The sequence below is a fragment of the Callospermophilus lateralis genome, chromosome 10, assembly GCF_048772815.1.
Source record: "Callospermophilus lateralis isolate mCalLat2 chromosome 10, mCalLat2.hap1, whole genome shotgun sequence".
In the NCBI taxonomy this organism is placed as follows: Eukaryota; Metazoa; Chordata; class Mammalia; order Rodentia; family Sciuridae; genus Callospermophilus; species Callospermophilus lateralis.
In genome coordinates, this window is record NC_135314.1 from 28729809 (window position 1) to 28746428 (window position 16620).

At 36.0% G+C, this 16620-nt stretch overlaps 1 protein-coding gene across 1 annotated transcript in view; it reads left to right on the forward strand.

Annotated features, from left to right (window-relative positions):
- The window catches only part of Robo2 (roundabout guidance receptor 2), a 540305-nt gene that overhangs the window by 448656 nt on the left and 75029 nt on the right, over positions 1-16620 (forward strand). Inside the window, exon 14 of the mRNA XM_077110331.1 lies at positions 2640-2761. Within this exon, the coding sequence (XP_076966446.1) occupies positions 2640-2761 (122 nt within the window). The remainder of the gene's footprint in view (positions 1-2639; positions 2762-16620) is intronic.

Below are 16620 nucleotides of genomic sequence, written 5' to 3' on the forward strand. Positions count from 1 at the left end.
GGATCCTCTGAGATAGTTAGAAACACAGATTTTCAGGCTCCAAGTCAAAAACACTCGGGTCAGCCAGTGTCTATCTTAATATACCCTCCAGGGGATGCTGGTGCTAAAGTTTAATGACCACAGTTATGATGTATTTTATTCAATCCAATGTTTCAAAAAGTAATTTAGTTCAGAAAACAGTAAATCAAGTTTTCTTCCTGAGGCTTGTCATTCTTTTGACTAGTATAAAAACTCCTAGAATATCAAAATGTGATTTCAAAATTGAGATGCCCTCATCTCATCTTTAGTAACCTGACTCTTCCAACTAAAAAGTCACTGGAATCTCAGATGTAATGCAGGATGCTAGATTATAGTTTCCTTTTCTTCTAGTAGGTAAAGGGAATTAATACAATAGAAGTAGTGCCTTTATTATTTGCTGCAAACTGCTCCCCACAGAGTTATAAGAAAGGGTTAATTATTTCTTATTTGTAAAAGGCTTTGAACAAGATATAATTCAAAGTAGTATTTTGTGCTATGAAAAGCACTATACAGCCATAAAATATTATTATAATTACCATGTAGTTCAGTGATAGTAACTAGCATGCCATTATAACAGAGAAGGTGCCTTAAAGGAATCAAGTGAGATAAAGTCACCACGTGACTAACGTTGCTGACATGATGACAGTCAAGAGAGGAGGGAATGCCACTCTGCTATTGTTCTCTAAGCAGTAATGTGATTAATTTTCCTTGATGATAAAGGGCCTATAGGTAAAAAACCTGTCTCAGGAAAAAGAAAAAGCACAACAAAGAATCTGAAGACCTGAAACTAGTTATATTTTACCTTACCTAGATCCAATTGCTTTATAGGGTGTCTGAATTTAATGAGTAAATTAAATTATTGGATGCAAAATGGAAAAGATGTACAATTTTAATTCAGGAAATCCTAGTACCTAGATCATTTACACCTGTGTGGATTGCAATAGTTTTTTGTGTACAACTGCAGTGTGAGGTAAGGAGATAACAGAATGTGGACAAATTGCGTGTGATTGAGTCTGGCAGATTGTCCAGATCATTCAATAACTATGCCAGTCACTAAATCTTGACTCATAAAATAACTCTCGGTGAAAAGGTCAAGAAAGATTAATGAAAAGTTGTTTGTGATCTGACCTGTTTCAGTTGAGAGACTATCCAGAGCAAAAGACTTATGTTCTTTTAACATATATTTAATAGGAAAACTCATGTTGTGTGTCTGAATGTCAGGATCATTTTTGATACCTCACTTTCAGTAGCTTTGCATTTTGCAACCACTAACTTTCAAAGAGCTCTTATTTTACAAAGATTTTAAATATCACAGAACACAGAAATTGTTTATTTCATTAAGGCTACTAAATGCTTACACCATCAACATCACAATTGAGTGATGTAGGCAAAGATTAACATTGTTCATATGAAGGGACTCCCCCCTCCCCCAATTTCAATAAGAGTGTACTTTGCAGTTTTGTTAAGGATGAAACAAAGAAGGAAAATGAGGGGGAAAAAATCACCCAAGTATAGTTTCCAAGTATTTATGTTGCAATTTAAATTAGTGCACTCAATTTAAATTATAGCTAAGATATGCACTTTAAAGATATTTCTGCAAAAATGTGGCATGGTGGCCTGAGAAAAAAAATATGAAGAAAATAAATCATTTTAAATTGGACCTCCTTCCTTAAATAAAGTAGTTTGAATTCAACTAAACTTTGAAGTGTACCAGTTAAAGACAACTTGAAGAGTGTGAAATTCAATGTTTGGTATCAATTAAATGTCTATAACGTACCATTTTGTCTTAATGGACACAGAATATATACCATTGTATAGGGCCATAAATAGGTGAATGGTGAATAAGGAGACAACAATGTACAGTTAAGCATGTCTTATTCAAAACGTCACCACCATTCTTTCTTTTCCTCCTTTCTTAATCACCAAAAGCAGCTGCATTTCCTCTTTTCAGATATTGGAGTTCTGGCCAAAATTTATTATTTTGGAATATTTTGTCAGTATTCTAAATTTTTCAGTTACTGTGAATTTGAGGAGCTCTGTCCCCTCTCTCCCCTACTCTATTTACCTTTAATGACATGGTTCATTATCCCAGTCTCCCAAATTTTCCTTTCCATACTCCCAGACTGAAATAGTTCAAGGGGTAGAAAAACACAACCTGAAACAAGGGATTCAACAAATTTCTAACCTTCCGTGTTGAGATATGTATTAATTGACCACTGGGGAAAATCCTTCAATGCTCTAAAATCTACATAAAGCCAATCCTTCTAGAAAAGTCTCCGAGTATGTACTTCATTCTTTCTAAAGGATCATTCTAGTGATTTTCCACAATACTGTGTCTGCGTTTGAATGGAGATGAGGGACTTTAAATGGTCTTTCATTAAACCATTGTAACGAAGATTAATATCCTTCAACTTATGTCCTACCTTGTGAAGTATACACACACACACACACACACACACACATGCACACACACACACATGCTTAAATGCTCTTTGTCATGAAAGGTTTGTAATTTTCCCCCTATAATTAGTTCTAGAAGGATAATTTGACTTGTATAAGGTGAATTGGAATTTTATTATGAATTTCTAAAAATCAGGAGTTTTTATTTCATCTAACTGCAGATATCAGCCCACCAGCACAAGGAGTGGACCACAGACAAGTACAGAAGGAATTAGGAGACGTCCTTGTTCGCCTTCACACTCCAGTTGTACTGACTCCAACTACTGTTCAGGTCACATGGACGGTAAGTTGTTGAAAACTATATGAGGCTTTATGGACAGCTTTATATATAGTGAAAAAGTCTATATGAAATGTTTTGTAATACTTTAAGGAAACCAGAAATAATAGGAAAATGCAAATAACCAAACTCAAAACGAATAATTAAAATGCTCACCTTTTAAAATCCAAGTATAATCCATGAAAATATTCAATGAATAAATGTGTAAGTGGAGAAGTAGAATAAAAATATATTATAATATAAACATGACCTTTTCTATCTTCTAAATTTTTAACAGTTTTATTAAGGTATAAGTAACACGTCAAAGTGCACAACTAAATATTTTTAGTATATTTATAGAGGTTTGAAATTATCATCAAAATCTAATTTTAGAACATATTTTGAAATGAAACTCTGTGCCCACTATAGGCATTCTCTGTACTATGTATCTTAGCCCTGTGCAACTAGGAATTTTCTCTACATATATAGATATGCCTATTCTAGACTTTCTTGGGTATGGATTCATATAATATATGTCTTTATTGTGTGGCTTCTTTAATTCACCATAATGTATTTAATGTTCATCCATTGTGAAGTATGTGTCAGTACTTTGTTCCTTAAAATGTACTATTCTATTGTGGGATTTCATTCCCTTCTTTACCAGGATAGTGATTCCAAATAACACTACATTGTATATCATATTTTCTTTATCCATTTATCTACTGATGGGCCTTTGGGTTTTTTAGAATTTTGGCTATTATAAATAATGGCACCTTGAACATTTGTATGCAAGTCTTGGTGTGGACATACATTTAATTGTTCTTGGTATACACCTAAGAATTTTTGAATAATATGGAAACTCCCCACTTAATTTTTTGATGAAGTAGCAAAATGTCTTCAAAGTGATGATATCATTGTGTATTCGAAACAGCAATGTTTTAACATTCCAATTTCCTCCAAATCCATTCCAACTTTTCTTTCATCCTTGTTAACACTTATTATTCTTTCTCTTTTTTGGTTATGGCTGTTCTAGTGGGTGTATAGTAGTTTATCACTGTGATTTTGACTTGCATTTCTTTCTAGACTAATGATGTTCTTCTTTTCATGTGCTTATTGGCATTTGTATACCTATTTAGAGAAATATCTATTCAAATTCTTTGTAATTTTCTAGTTGAATTGTTTGCCTTCTTCTTAAAGATTTATTCCAGATATGTCACTTATCTGATACATGACTTGCAAATATTTCCAGCCTGTGAGTTGTTTTTTACATTCTTTACGGTGTCATTTGAAACACAAAAGATTTTAATTTTGATGAAGTTATCTTCTGAATTTAAATAAGCCATCTTTATATTCTTTTAGTGAATGTGATACAACAGCACAAAACATTTACACAATTTTAATCATTTGGCATGTGTGGTCAAAAAATTAGTGAGCTTTAGGTAATAATTTGATATTTTAATGAATGTTAAGAAAGTTCAAGTGTCATGCATTATTACATGTGTCAGAATACACACTTATTTCAAATGGCAAATGTTTTTATCAGATGGCAACTGCTGCAGTGAAATCAGCAAATAGGATGAAAACAGAAATATCAATTGTATTTGAGAATACTGCTACTGTGTGTGCCTATTGTATGTGTGCGACTGTGTTTTGAGAGGAGTCAGATCCTATTCTCTGTGCCTAATATAGTTAGCACCAACTTCTCATTTATGTCCAAATCCCTCTCCATTATAAATCCAAAAAATCCATTAAAATATACATATTGGAATGACAGAAAAATACGTCTATTTGGACCACTCTGAGGATGTGACAGAATTCGTTAAAGTAATGAACATTCGAGGGCATGGTTAAGAGTTTTCACTTTAATTACAATATTGTTTATTTAGACAGTACTTGTGTTTCTATTGTTGTTGTTTAATATTATGTAAGTAGAAGGAAGACAAAAAGTTAAAATAATGTGTTTACTGCTCTTAGAATCTAAGTTACTTCAGAGAAAGAACTCTATCACTATTCCTACCAACTCCCTTAAGAGAGGAGAATGCAAAACGAGTTATTTTTGGTCAGTTTGTGAGTAGTTATGTTTGGAATATAAAACACAATAAAGAGAAACATGCTGATGTCTTCCTCATGATAATTCCATTGAAGAAATCCAGTTCAACAAGCATTTTTTTTTTTTTGTGAATGAATTATGTTCTAGATGGAGAATAGCACCACATAAGGTGTGAGTCTAGTTGCTGATACACATGAATGATTGCAATAACAGTATTTATGCACACATTTAAATGAAAAGGAAGTGATTGATTCTATCATAGGCACCAAAAAAGACATTATTATTCTTTCCCATCCATATTGAGAAATATGGAGGCATTATTGTGTAACCAAAGGAAAAAATGAAAATAACAGTTAAGAATGTTTAGTCCATGCTCCTCTCCTCCCAACCCCACTATGAATCAGCTCCTTATTCAGAGAAAACATTCAGCATTTGTTGTTTGGGGATTGGGTAACTTCACTTAGCATTATATTCTCCAACTCCATCCATTTACCTGCAAATGCCATGATTTTAATTCCCTTTTATTGCTGAGTAATATTCCTCTGTGTGTGTGTTGTGTGTGTGTGTGTGTGTGAGTGTGTGTGAGTGTGTGACATTTTCTTTATCTATTCATCTACTGAAGGCCATCTAGGATTCCAAGTTTAGCTATTGTGAATTGTGCTGCTATAAACATTGATGTGGCTGTGTCCCTTTAGTATCCATGGGAGGATTAGAGGAACTCTAGATAGGGAAAAGGAGTGGCAGGGAAGGGAGGGGGCATGGGGATACAAAAGATGGTAGAATGAGGTAGACATCATTACCCGAGGTGCAGGTATGAAGACACGAATGGTGTGAATGTACTTTGTATACAACCAGAGATATGAAAAACTATGCTCTATATGTGTAATATCCACTGTAATACATTCTATTGTCATATGTAGCAAATTAGAATAAAAATAAATAAAATGTTTAGTCCAATTATATACTCTATAAAAGAAAAACAATGCAGACAGGTTGAATAGTATCCCTAATCTCCCCTGTTTATTTATAAGTAAAGATAAGACTAGAAGTCCCTGAATTTGCAGATTTTTAACTTTTTTTTATGTGTGTAATTTTGGGGATTGAACCCAGAACCTCGAGCATGCTATATAAGCACTCTACTACTGACCTACACTCCAGCCCCAAATTACCTGACTTTACATATGCATTCTTATTTCTTTTTTTTTACTTTAAAGAGAAGCTATCTATAAATATTTAATAGAAAGGAATAACTTTTAGTAATGAAAATTTGATATATGATTCTGGGTAACACATTTTGTTTCTTCTTAAATGAAACCTCATTATTGTTCAAATTTTCTAACTTATTTGTACAAAATCGGATAATATTTTAATAATAATATGACTAAGTTTATAGTGACTGTTTAGTATTGTAGCACTCCTAATTCCATTTTGATATAATTTTGTATTGGCCTATTTTATGTTCTGCACATAACACTTTCTATTATTCCAATCCCATGAAAGTAATGTAATTCTCCAATAATTCCAGTGGTACAGACTGCCATGATTCTATCTTTCAGTAGTTTTGACTGGATACAAAACCACCCAAGCCAGAAAACAATGTGTTTCTCATAGCAGATTTTCCACCATTCTTAATGGAAAACATGTCCTCTGTAAATTTTGAGGGGGTTTCTTTTTTATTGATTTTTAAAAAATAAATGAAAGCAGAATACATTACAATTCTTATTACATGTATACAGCATAATTTTTCATATCTCTGTTTGTATATAAATAAATATTCACACCAATCCATGTCTCCATACATGTACTTTGGATAATGATATCTATCACATTCCACCATCTTTGCTAATCCCCTACCGCCTCCCTTTCCCTCCCAAACCTCTGCTCTAACTAGAATTCATCTATTCCTCCCATGCTCCCCCACCCTACCCCACTATGAGTCAGCCTCCTTTTTTTTTCCTTTTTTTTATTGGTTGTTCAAAACATTACAAAGCTCTTGACATATCATATTTCATACATTAGATTCAAGTGGGTTATGAACTCCCATTTTTACCCCAAATACAGATTGCAGAATCACATAGGTTACACATCCAAATTTTTACATAATGCCATATTAGTAACTGTTGTATTCTCCTACCTTTCCTTTCCTATCTTCTATCCTCCCTCCCCTTCCCTCCCATCTTCTCTCTCTACCCCATCTACTGTAATTCATTTCTCTCCTTGTTTTTTTCCCATTCCCCTCACAACCTCTTATATGTAATTTTGTATAACAATGAGGGTCTCCTTCCATTTCCATGTAATTTCCCTTTTCTCTCCCTTTCCCTCCCACCTCATGTCTCTGTTTAATGTTAATCTTTTCCTCCTGCTCTTCCTCCCTGCTCTGTTCTTAGTTGCTCTCATTATATCAAAGAAGACATTTGGCATTTGTTTTTTAGGGATTGGCTAGCTTCACTTAGCATAATCTGCTCTAATGCCATCCATTTCCCTGCAAATTCCATGATTTTGTCATTTTTTAGTGCAGAGTAATACTCCATGGTGCATAAATGCCACATTTTTTTTGTCCCTTCATCTGTTGAAGGGCATCTGGGTTGGTTCAGTCTAGCTATTGTGAATTGTGCTGCTATGAACATCGATGTTGCAGTATCCCTGTAGTACGCTCTTTGAAGGTCTTCAGGGAATAGTCCCAGAAGGGCAATAGCTGGGTCAAATGGTGGTTCCATTCCCAGCTTTCCCAGGAATCTCCATACTGCTTTCCAAATTGGCCACACCAATTTGCAGTTCCACCAGCAATGTGCAAGAGTACCCTTTTCCCCACATCCTTGCCAGCACTTGTTGTTGTTTGACTTCATTATGGCTGCCAATCTTACTGGAGTGAGATGGTATCTTAGGGTGGTTTCGATTTGCATTTCTCTGACTGCTAGAGATGGTGAGCATTTTTTCATGTACTTGTTGATTGATTGTATGTCCTCCTCTGAGAAGTATCTGTTCAGTTCCTTGGCCCATCTGTTGATTGGGTTATTTGTTATCTTGTTGTTTAATTTTTTGAGTTCTTTATATACTCTGGATATTAGGGCTCTATCTGAAGGGTGAGGAGTAAAAATTTGTTCCCAGGATGTAGGCTCCCTATTTACCTCTCTTATTGATTCTCTTGCTGAGAAAAAACTTTTTTAGTTTAAGTAAGTCCCATTTGTTGATTCTTGTTATTAACTCTTGTGCTATGGGTGTCCTATCAAGGAATTTGGAGCCCGACCCCACAGTCTGTAGATCGGAGCTAACTTTTTCTTCTATCAGACGCAGTGTCTCTGATTTGGTAACAAGCTCCTTGATCCATTTTGAGTTAACTTTTGTGCATGGCGAGAGAAGGGGATTCAGTTTCATTTTGTTGCATATGGATTTCCAGTTTTCCCAGCACCATTTGTTGAAGATGCTGTCCTTCCTCCATTGCATGCTTTTAGCCCCTTTATCAAATATAAGATAGTTGTAACTTTGTGTATTAGACTCTGTGTTCTCTATTCTGTACCACTGGTCCACCCACCTGTTTTGGTACCAGTACCATGCTGTTTTTGTTACTATTGCTCTGTAGTATAGTTTGAAATCTGGTATCGCTATGCCGCCTGATTCATACTTCCTGCTTAGAGTTGCTTTTGCTATTCTGGGTCTTTTATTTTTCCATATGAATTTCATGATTGCTTTATCAATTTCTACAAGAAATGCCATTGAGATTTTGATTGGCATTGCATTAAACCTATAGAGAACTTTTGGTAATATCGCCATTTTGATGATGTTAGTTCTGCCTATCCATGAACAGGGTATATTTTTCCATCTTCTAAGATCATCTTCTATTTCTCTCTTTAGGGTTCTGTAGTTTTCATTGTATAAATCTTTCACGTCTTTTGTTAGGTTGATTCCCAAGTATTTAATTTTTATGAGGATATTGTGAATGGAGTGGTTGTCCTCATTTCCATTTCAGAAGATTTGTCGCTGATATACAGAAATGCCTTTGATTTATGCGTGTTGATTTTATATCCTGCCACTTTGCTGAATTCATTTATTAGTTCTAGTAGTTTCTTTGTAGACCCTTTTGGGTCTTGTAGGTATAGAATCATGTCAATCGCAAATAGTGATAATTTAAGTTCTTCTTTCCCTATTTTTATGCCTTTAATTTCTTTCGTCTGTCTAATTGCTCTGGCCAATGTTTCGAGAACTATATTGAATAGAAGTGGTGATAGAGGGCATCCCTGTGTTGTTCCAGATTTTAGAGGGAATACCTTCAATTGTTCTCCATTCAGAATGATGCTAGCCTGAGACTTAGCATAGATAGCTTTTACAATGTTGAGGTAAGTTCCTGTTATTCCGAGTTTTTCTAATGTTTTGAACATAAAGGGATGCTGTACTTTGTCGAATGCTTTTTCTGCGTCGATCGAGATGATCGTATGGTTCTTATCTTTGAGTCTATTGATGTGGTGAATAACATTTATTGATTTCCGTATATTGAACCATCCTTGCATCCCAGGAATGAATCCTACTTGATCTTGGTGTACAATTTTTTTGATGTGTTTTTGTATCCAATTCACCAGAATTCTATTGAGGATTTTTGCACCAAGGTTCATTAGAGATATTGGTCTGTAGTTTTCTTTCTTTGAGGTGTCTTTGTCCGGTTTTGGAATCAGGGTGATGTTGGCCTCATAGAATAAATTTGGAAGAGCTCCCTCTTTTTCTATTTCCTGAAATAACTTGAAAAGTATTGGTATTAATTCTTCTTTAAAGGTTTTGTAAAACTCCGCTGTATACCCATCCGGTCCTGGGCTTTTCTTGGTTGGTAGTCTTTTGATTGCTTCTTCTATTTCATCCATTGATATTAATCTGTTCAAATTGTGTGTATCCTCCTGACTCAGTCTGGGCAAATCATATGACTTAAGAAATATATCAATGTCTTCACTATCTTCTATTTTATTGGAATATAGGTTTTCAAAATAATTTCTAATTGTCTTCTGTATTTCTGTAGCATCTGTTGTGATATTGCCTTTTTCATCCCGTATGTTAGTAATTTGAGTTCTCTCTCTTCTTCTCTTCGTTAGCATGGCTAAGGGTCTGTCGATCTTATTTATTTTTTCGAAGAACCAACTTTTAGTTTTGTCAATTTTTTCAATAGTTCCTTTTGTTTCAATTTTGTTGATTTCTGCTCTGATTTTAATTATTTCTTGCCTTCTACTACATTTGCTGTTGTTTTGTTCTTCCTTTTCTAGGGCTTTGAGATGAAGTGTGAGCTCATTTATTTGTTGGTTTTTTCTTTTTTTGAGGAATGACCTCCAGGTGATGAATTTCCCTCTTAAAACTGCTTTAATTGTGTCCCATAGATTCCTATATGTTGTGTCTCTATTTTCATTTATCTCTAAGAATTTTTTGATTTCCTCCTTTATGTTTTCTGTAACCCATTGATCATTCAGTAACATATTGTTCATTTTCCATGTGATGTAGAATTTTTCCTTCCTTCTTTTATCATTGATTTCCAGTTTCATTCCATTATGGTCAGATATAATGCATGGTATTATCTCCATCCCTTTATATTTACTGAGGGTTGCCCTATGGCATAATATATGGTCTATTTTTGAGAAGGATCCATGTGCTACTGAGAAAAAAGTATATCCACTTCATGATGGTTGATATATTCTATATATGTCAGTTAAGTCTAGGTTATTGATTGTGATATTGAGTTCTATAGTTTCTTTATTCAACTTTTGTTTGGAGGATCTGTTCAATGGTGAGAGAGATGTGTTGAAGTCACCCATAATTATTGTGGTGTGGTCTATTTGATTCTTGAACTTGAGGAGAGTTTGTTTTATGAACATCGAAGCACCCTTATTTGGTGCATAAATATTGATAATTGTTATGTCTTGTTGGTGAATGGTTCCTTTTAACAGTATATAATGTCCTTCCTTATCCCTTTTGATTAACTTAGTCTTGAAGTCAATTTTATTCGAAATGAGGATGGCCACCCCTGCTTGCTTACGAGGACCGTGTGCGTGGTATATTTTTTTCCAACCTTTCCCCTTCAGCCTCTTTATCTCTTTTCCAATCAGATGTGTCTCCTGGAGGTAGCACATTGTTGGATTTGTTTTCTTAATCCATGTTACCAGCCTATGTCGCTTTATTGGAGAGTTTAAGCCATTATCGTTTAGAGTTACTATTGATATATGGTTTGTACTTCCAGCCATGTTTGATTATTTATTTTTTTTTATTTAGTTTGTTTCCCCATGATTAGCTTTCCCCCTGCCCTCTGTCTTTACTGAGGTACTTCCCACTGTTGGTTTTAGTTATTGTTTTTCATTTCTTCCTTGTGTATTGTTTTGCTCAAGATGCTTTGCAGTGCTGGTTTTCTGGCTGCAAATTCTTTTAACTTTTGTTTATCATGAAAGATTTTTTTTCTTTGTCATACCTGAAGCTTAATTTTGCTGGATAGAAAATTCTTGGTTCCATCCATTGTCTTTCAGTGTTTGAAATACGTTGTTCCAGGATCTTCTCGCTTTCAGTGTCTGTGATGAAAAATCCGTTGTTAACTTTATTGGTTTACTCCTGAATGTAATCTGCCTCCTTTCTCTTGTAGCTTTTAATATTTTCTCTTTGTTCTGTATATTGGATATCTTCATAACAATGTGTCTTGGCATTGGTCTACTGTGACTTTGTATGCTTGGTATCCTGTATGCATCAACAATTTGTATATCCGTTTCTTTTTTTATTTCTGGAAAGTTTTCTATAAATATTTCATTCAGCAGGTTGCTCATTCCCTTGGTTTGAACCTCTGTATCTTCCTCTGTCCAGATGACTCTTAAGTTTGGTTTTTTTTATGTTATCCCATATCTCTTGGATGTTTTCCTCGTGATTTTTTACCAGCCTTTCTGAGTTGGCTAGACTCTTTTCAAGATGATATATTTTGTCTTCATTATCTGACGTTCTGGCTTCTACTTGCTCCACTCTGTTAGTGATACTCTCATTTGAGTTTTTAATTTGGTTTATAGTTTACTTCATTTCTAGAATTATTGTTTGATTTTTTTTATAATCTCTATCTCCTGATAAAGATGCTTATTTGCTTCTTTGATCTGTTTATGTAATTCATTTTCAAAGTGTTCTTTCACTGTTTGAATTTGCTGTCTCATATCCTCTTAAGATTCCATTCCATCTGTCTAAGGTATTCCTTGAGTTCTTTATTTGGCCATTTTTCTGATGCCTCTAGGTCCTCCTGAATATTTAGGCTGTTCTGCATTGTTTGTACTCCTTTTCTTCCTTGCTTTTTCATGCTGCTCATGTTACTTCTTGTTCTTTTTGACTGCTGAGTTACTGTTTACTCCTATAAATTTATTTGATGCTCGGGAGGAAATGTATTAGAAGGGAAGGGAAGAAGTCACTAAAGAGAATGAGAGTAAGCAGGTAGAATTCAAGGAAGGGGGAATAAGGAAATTGAAAAAAAAATGAAAAGACAAAAAAAATAGAAAAGAAAAAAAGAAAAAAATTTTTAAAAATAATTAAAAAATCAAAATTAAAAAAAATAATAAAAAATATTTTAAAAAATTTAAAAAATAAAAAAAAATGAGAATAAAAAAAAAACCCAAATTAAAAAAAATTAATAAATGCAGTCAAAGTTTGATTAACTTCTCTTCCAGTAGGTGGAGCTGTGCCCACCGGGCCAAGCTTCTCCTCTCAATACGTGGGAACCAATCACTGTACAACAGCTCCTCCTCCCCAGACTGGGCAGGTCTCTAATCCTGAGTGCCAAGGGCCTTCTCTTGTGTCTAGTCACTTCCCCACTTTTCTTCAAGCTAGGCCCCGCTCACTGGTGATGCTCACCACAATACTGGCTACACGCCAGTCTGCTGCTCCCGGGAACCCTATTTTCTTGAACGACTGGGCACACTCTCCCCATTTGCCATTCCCTCAGACCCTAATTTTGTGGAGCTTGGGGCTGAGAACCCTCAGGGAATTTTGCTTGCCCTCCGGTAGCCATGCCCCCAGTAGCTGGTGCAAGAGACCTCAGTTGTCAGCACTGGTGGGAGCAGTAACTGGGGGGGTTCCACGCCGCAGGTCCCCCACCACTCCTGAGTCCCTCGGTCTGACTATCACACTCACCGGAGAGCTGGGAGGGGCCCTTACAGGAGAGCTGGGAGGGGCTCTTAAGGTTTCCCTGCTGTGTGGAGAGGGAAGGCTAGGGGGTTACACACCTGTCGCTACCGGTTTCAATGAAGTTATCTCCTTCGCTGCATTCTGGTGACGTCAGTTCTCTGCCTTGGTGGTATTCCATGCAAATGGCGACAGTTCGTTCCCTTTGCCGGGTGACCAATGCAATGGGTAGGTCCTGACTGGCTCTCCCAAGTCCCGTCTCAATCCTGTGGCCACTGCCTATGAAGGCTTGGTTGGTATTAACCTCCGCAGGTTCAGAAGGGCTGACCAGTTGTTTCAGTGGGATTGTTTAGTGCTGAGTCACAGAGGTTTGCCTGTGAGACGCAGGCGAATGGGAGCTTTAATTCAGTTGATCCGGGCTCGGTGCGTGTTCTGAGAGGCCCAGACAGTTCGCCCCAGATCCACGTCAGCTCAGCATTGCCTAGTGATCCTGAGCAAACAGCATTTAGACAGTTTATGACTCCCTATGCCCGCGCAGCTGAAGAGGTCAGAGACTTGATCTCTCCGCGCCCGCCGCCATGTTGGATCTCCGAGTCAGCCTCCTTATATCAGAGAAAACATTTGGCATTTGTTTTTTGGGGATTGACTAACTTCACTTAGCATTATCTTCTCCAACACCATCCATTTACCTGAAAATGCCATGATTCTGTTCTCTTTTATTGCCGAGTAAAATTCCATTGTGTATATATGCCACATTTTTGTTTTATCCATTCATCTACTGAAGGACATCTAGATTGGCTCCACAGTTTAGCTATTGTGAGTTGTGCTGCTATAAACATTGATGTGGCTGTGTCCCTGTAGTATGCTGTTTTTAAGTCTTTTGGTTATAGACCAAGGAGAGGGATAACTGGGTCAAATGGTGGTTCCATTCCCATATTTCTAAGGAATCTCCATACTGCTTTCCATATTGGCTGCACCAATTTGCAGTCCCACCAGCAATGTATGAGTGTACCTTTTTCCCCACATCATCACCAACAGTTATTGTTGTTTGTCTTTATAAGAGCTTCCATTCTGACTGGAGTGAGATGATATCTTAGAATAGTTTTGAATTTGCATTTCTCTATTTCCTAGAGATAATGAACATTTTTTTTTATATTTGTTGATTGATTGTATATCCTCTTCTGAGAAGTTTCTGATGATGTCTTTGGCCCATTTGTTGATTGGGTTGTTTTTTGGGTGCTTACCTTTTTGAGTTCTTATATACCTTAGAGATTAGTGCTCTATCTGATATGTGAGGGGTCAAAATTTGCTCCCAGGATGTAGGCTCTCTGTTTACTTCACAGATTGTTTCTTTTGGTGAGAGGAAACTTTTTAGTTTGATTCCATCCCATTTATTGATTCTTGGTTTTAATTCTTGCACTATAGGAGTCTTGTTAAGGAAGTTGGAGCCTAATCCCACATGATGAAGATCAGGGCCTGCTTTTTCTTCTATTAGACGCAGAGTCTCTGGTTTAATTCCTAGGTCCCTGATCCACTTTGAGTTGAGTTTTGTGCTTGTACAGAATAGAGGACACAGAGACTAACCCACAAAATTACAATTATCTTATATTAGACAAAGTTGCCAAAAACCCGCGTTGGAGAAAAGATAGTCTCTTCAACAAATGGTGCTGGGAAAACTGGAAATCCACATGCAACAAAATGAGGGAGCTTCTTTAAGCTGCTTCTAAGTGAAGAAAATATTTGGGGAAGAATCAAAGTCATCATGTTTATGAAGTTAATTGCTTCAAGATTCACTAAGTTTAAAAGAGTACATCAAATTAGATTAAAATTGCATGTCTGTATATTGGGAGTTCTTCCAGGAAAGGACCATGTCATATTTATCTCTGTAGCCCATGAAGGCTGACATTGCCAGTTTGCTTATCTATCTCTTTCTTGGGCAGGGATTTCTGTGAGTATAGAATCCTTTTCTTTCACGAATGTTTTTCAAAATGTTCTTTTAATAACTGCCTATTAAACAATTGAAGCAGTTGTTTTCATAGGTCTTTACATTTTTCTTTTGAAATGTAACATATTCAATAATATCTTAGGGTATTATTACCCTTCAGTTTGTAGTTACACATATGGTAAGAATGTATTTGAAGCCAGGCATGGTGGTGCATCCCTGTAATCCCAGCAGTTTGAGAGGCTGAGGCAGGAGGGTCGCAACTTCAAAACCAGCCTCTGCAAAAGTGAGACCCTAAGCAACTAAGTGAGACCCTGTCTCTAAATAAAATACAAAATAGGGCAGGGGATGTGGCTCAGTGGTCAAGTGCCCCTGAATTCAATTCTTGGCAAACCCCCACCCCCACCTACCAACCACCACAAAAAAAGAAAAAAAATGTATTTGAGAGAGATAAGTTTCAGTGAAAAAAGTCTGATTGGGGGTGGGACCAATAACCAAAGAAATTGTAATTTTGTAATATTTTAAATGTGTAGGTTATTTAAATTATTACACTGTTGTCATTTGAATGACAGGTGTGTTGGAGTTTAAGGGGAGGAATACATTCTCCAGCCAAGTGATTGGATCTGTCAGCAGCTGAGGTGATTTACCAAAGGTCCACAGGATTCAGCTATCGAAAGGACAAGACATTGTACTGAAAAATTATCTCCATGCCCCACCCATGGCTGAAGTTACAGCAACAATAGTTAGCAATGGCTAATTTCAGAAGATCAAATTACCACTGTTTTAATGAAGATAGGCAAGATGATTAGGAAATACCTGTTCCACAAAGAAAAATAGTCACTCACTGAACAATCATTATTCCTGTGCTTGATTATTATTGTTGCTGTTCAAGGCCAAAAGGATCACAGACCATTTGACTCCAAAAACTCTCAACACTGACATAGAAAATAATATTGTTTTGAACTCAACTAGAACCAGATCAGTTCCTTAGCAGATAAGCCCATCAAAGAAAACTCAATTTGAATTTTATATTTAAATGGATGGACCATTTTTGTTTTTGTTTTATTGAAAACAGTAGCTATTCAACATCTTGAATGGTTCAATAACAACACTGATTTGAAACCCCATATATTCTACTTCATTTTAGTACATCCCTTCTTTAGCAAAGCTCCTTAACATTACACATCTCTACAGTTTACAGTGTTTTTACTGAAATTAGACATCTGATTATTTTTGCACCCTTGAGCTGAGGGTATTATCTGAACAACATAAGTATAGGAAGGCTCAGAAAACTTAAGAGACTAAACTCTATTTGAAATCAAGGTCTTATACTGGAAGTCTGAAGTTTTCTTTATCATTTCACTTCTTCCTTAACACAATTCTTTTTAATGCATGTTTCAAAATACAGTGGTATTTTTTTTAATCATATAAACCTATAAATTTGTGGCCAGACTCTGATTGCAATCAACTTTAAGAGCACATTTTTCTTCTCCTCAGAATGTTAATAAAACTAGTGAGAAGCGTATGGTTTAACTTGAAAATGATTACCTGTCAAAATGAGCACCACACGTTAGTGGTGTAGAACACACATCCAATAAAAGCCAGCCTATTTGTTTAAATGGTAATGCTCAGCATTTTCATTTTTGCTTCCACCTGTAACAACAAATTTCCTCTCCCCCCAAATGCCTGGCAACTGCACAAACTGAAGTTAAACCACGTGGCTATTAAGTAGGCCATTACTATCTAGGGGTTGGAGACGGTGCCCACTGAAGTGAGCAAGGCAAT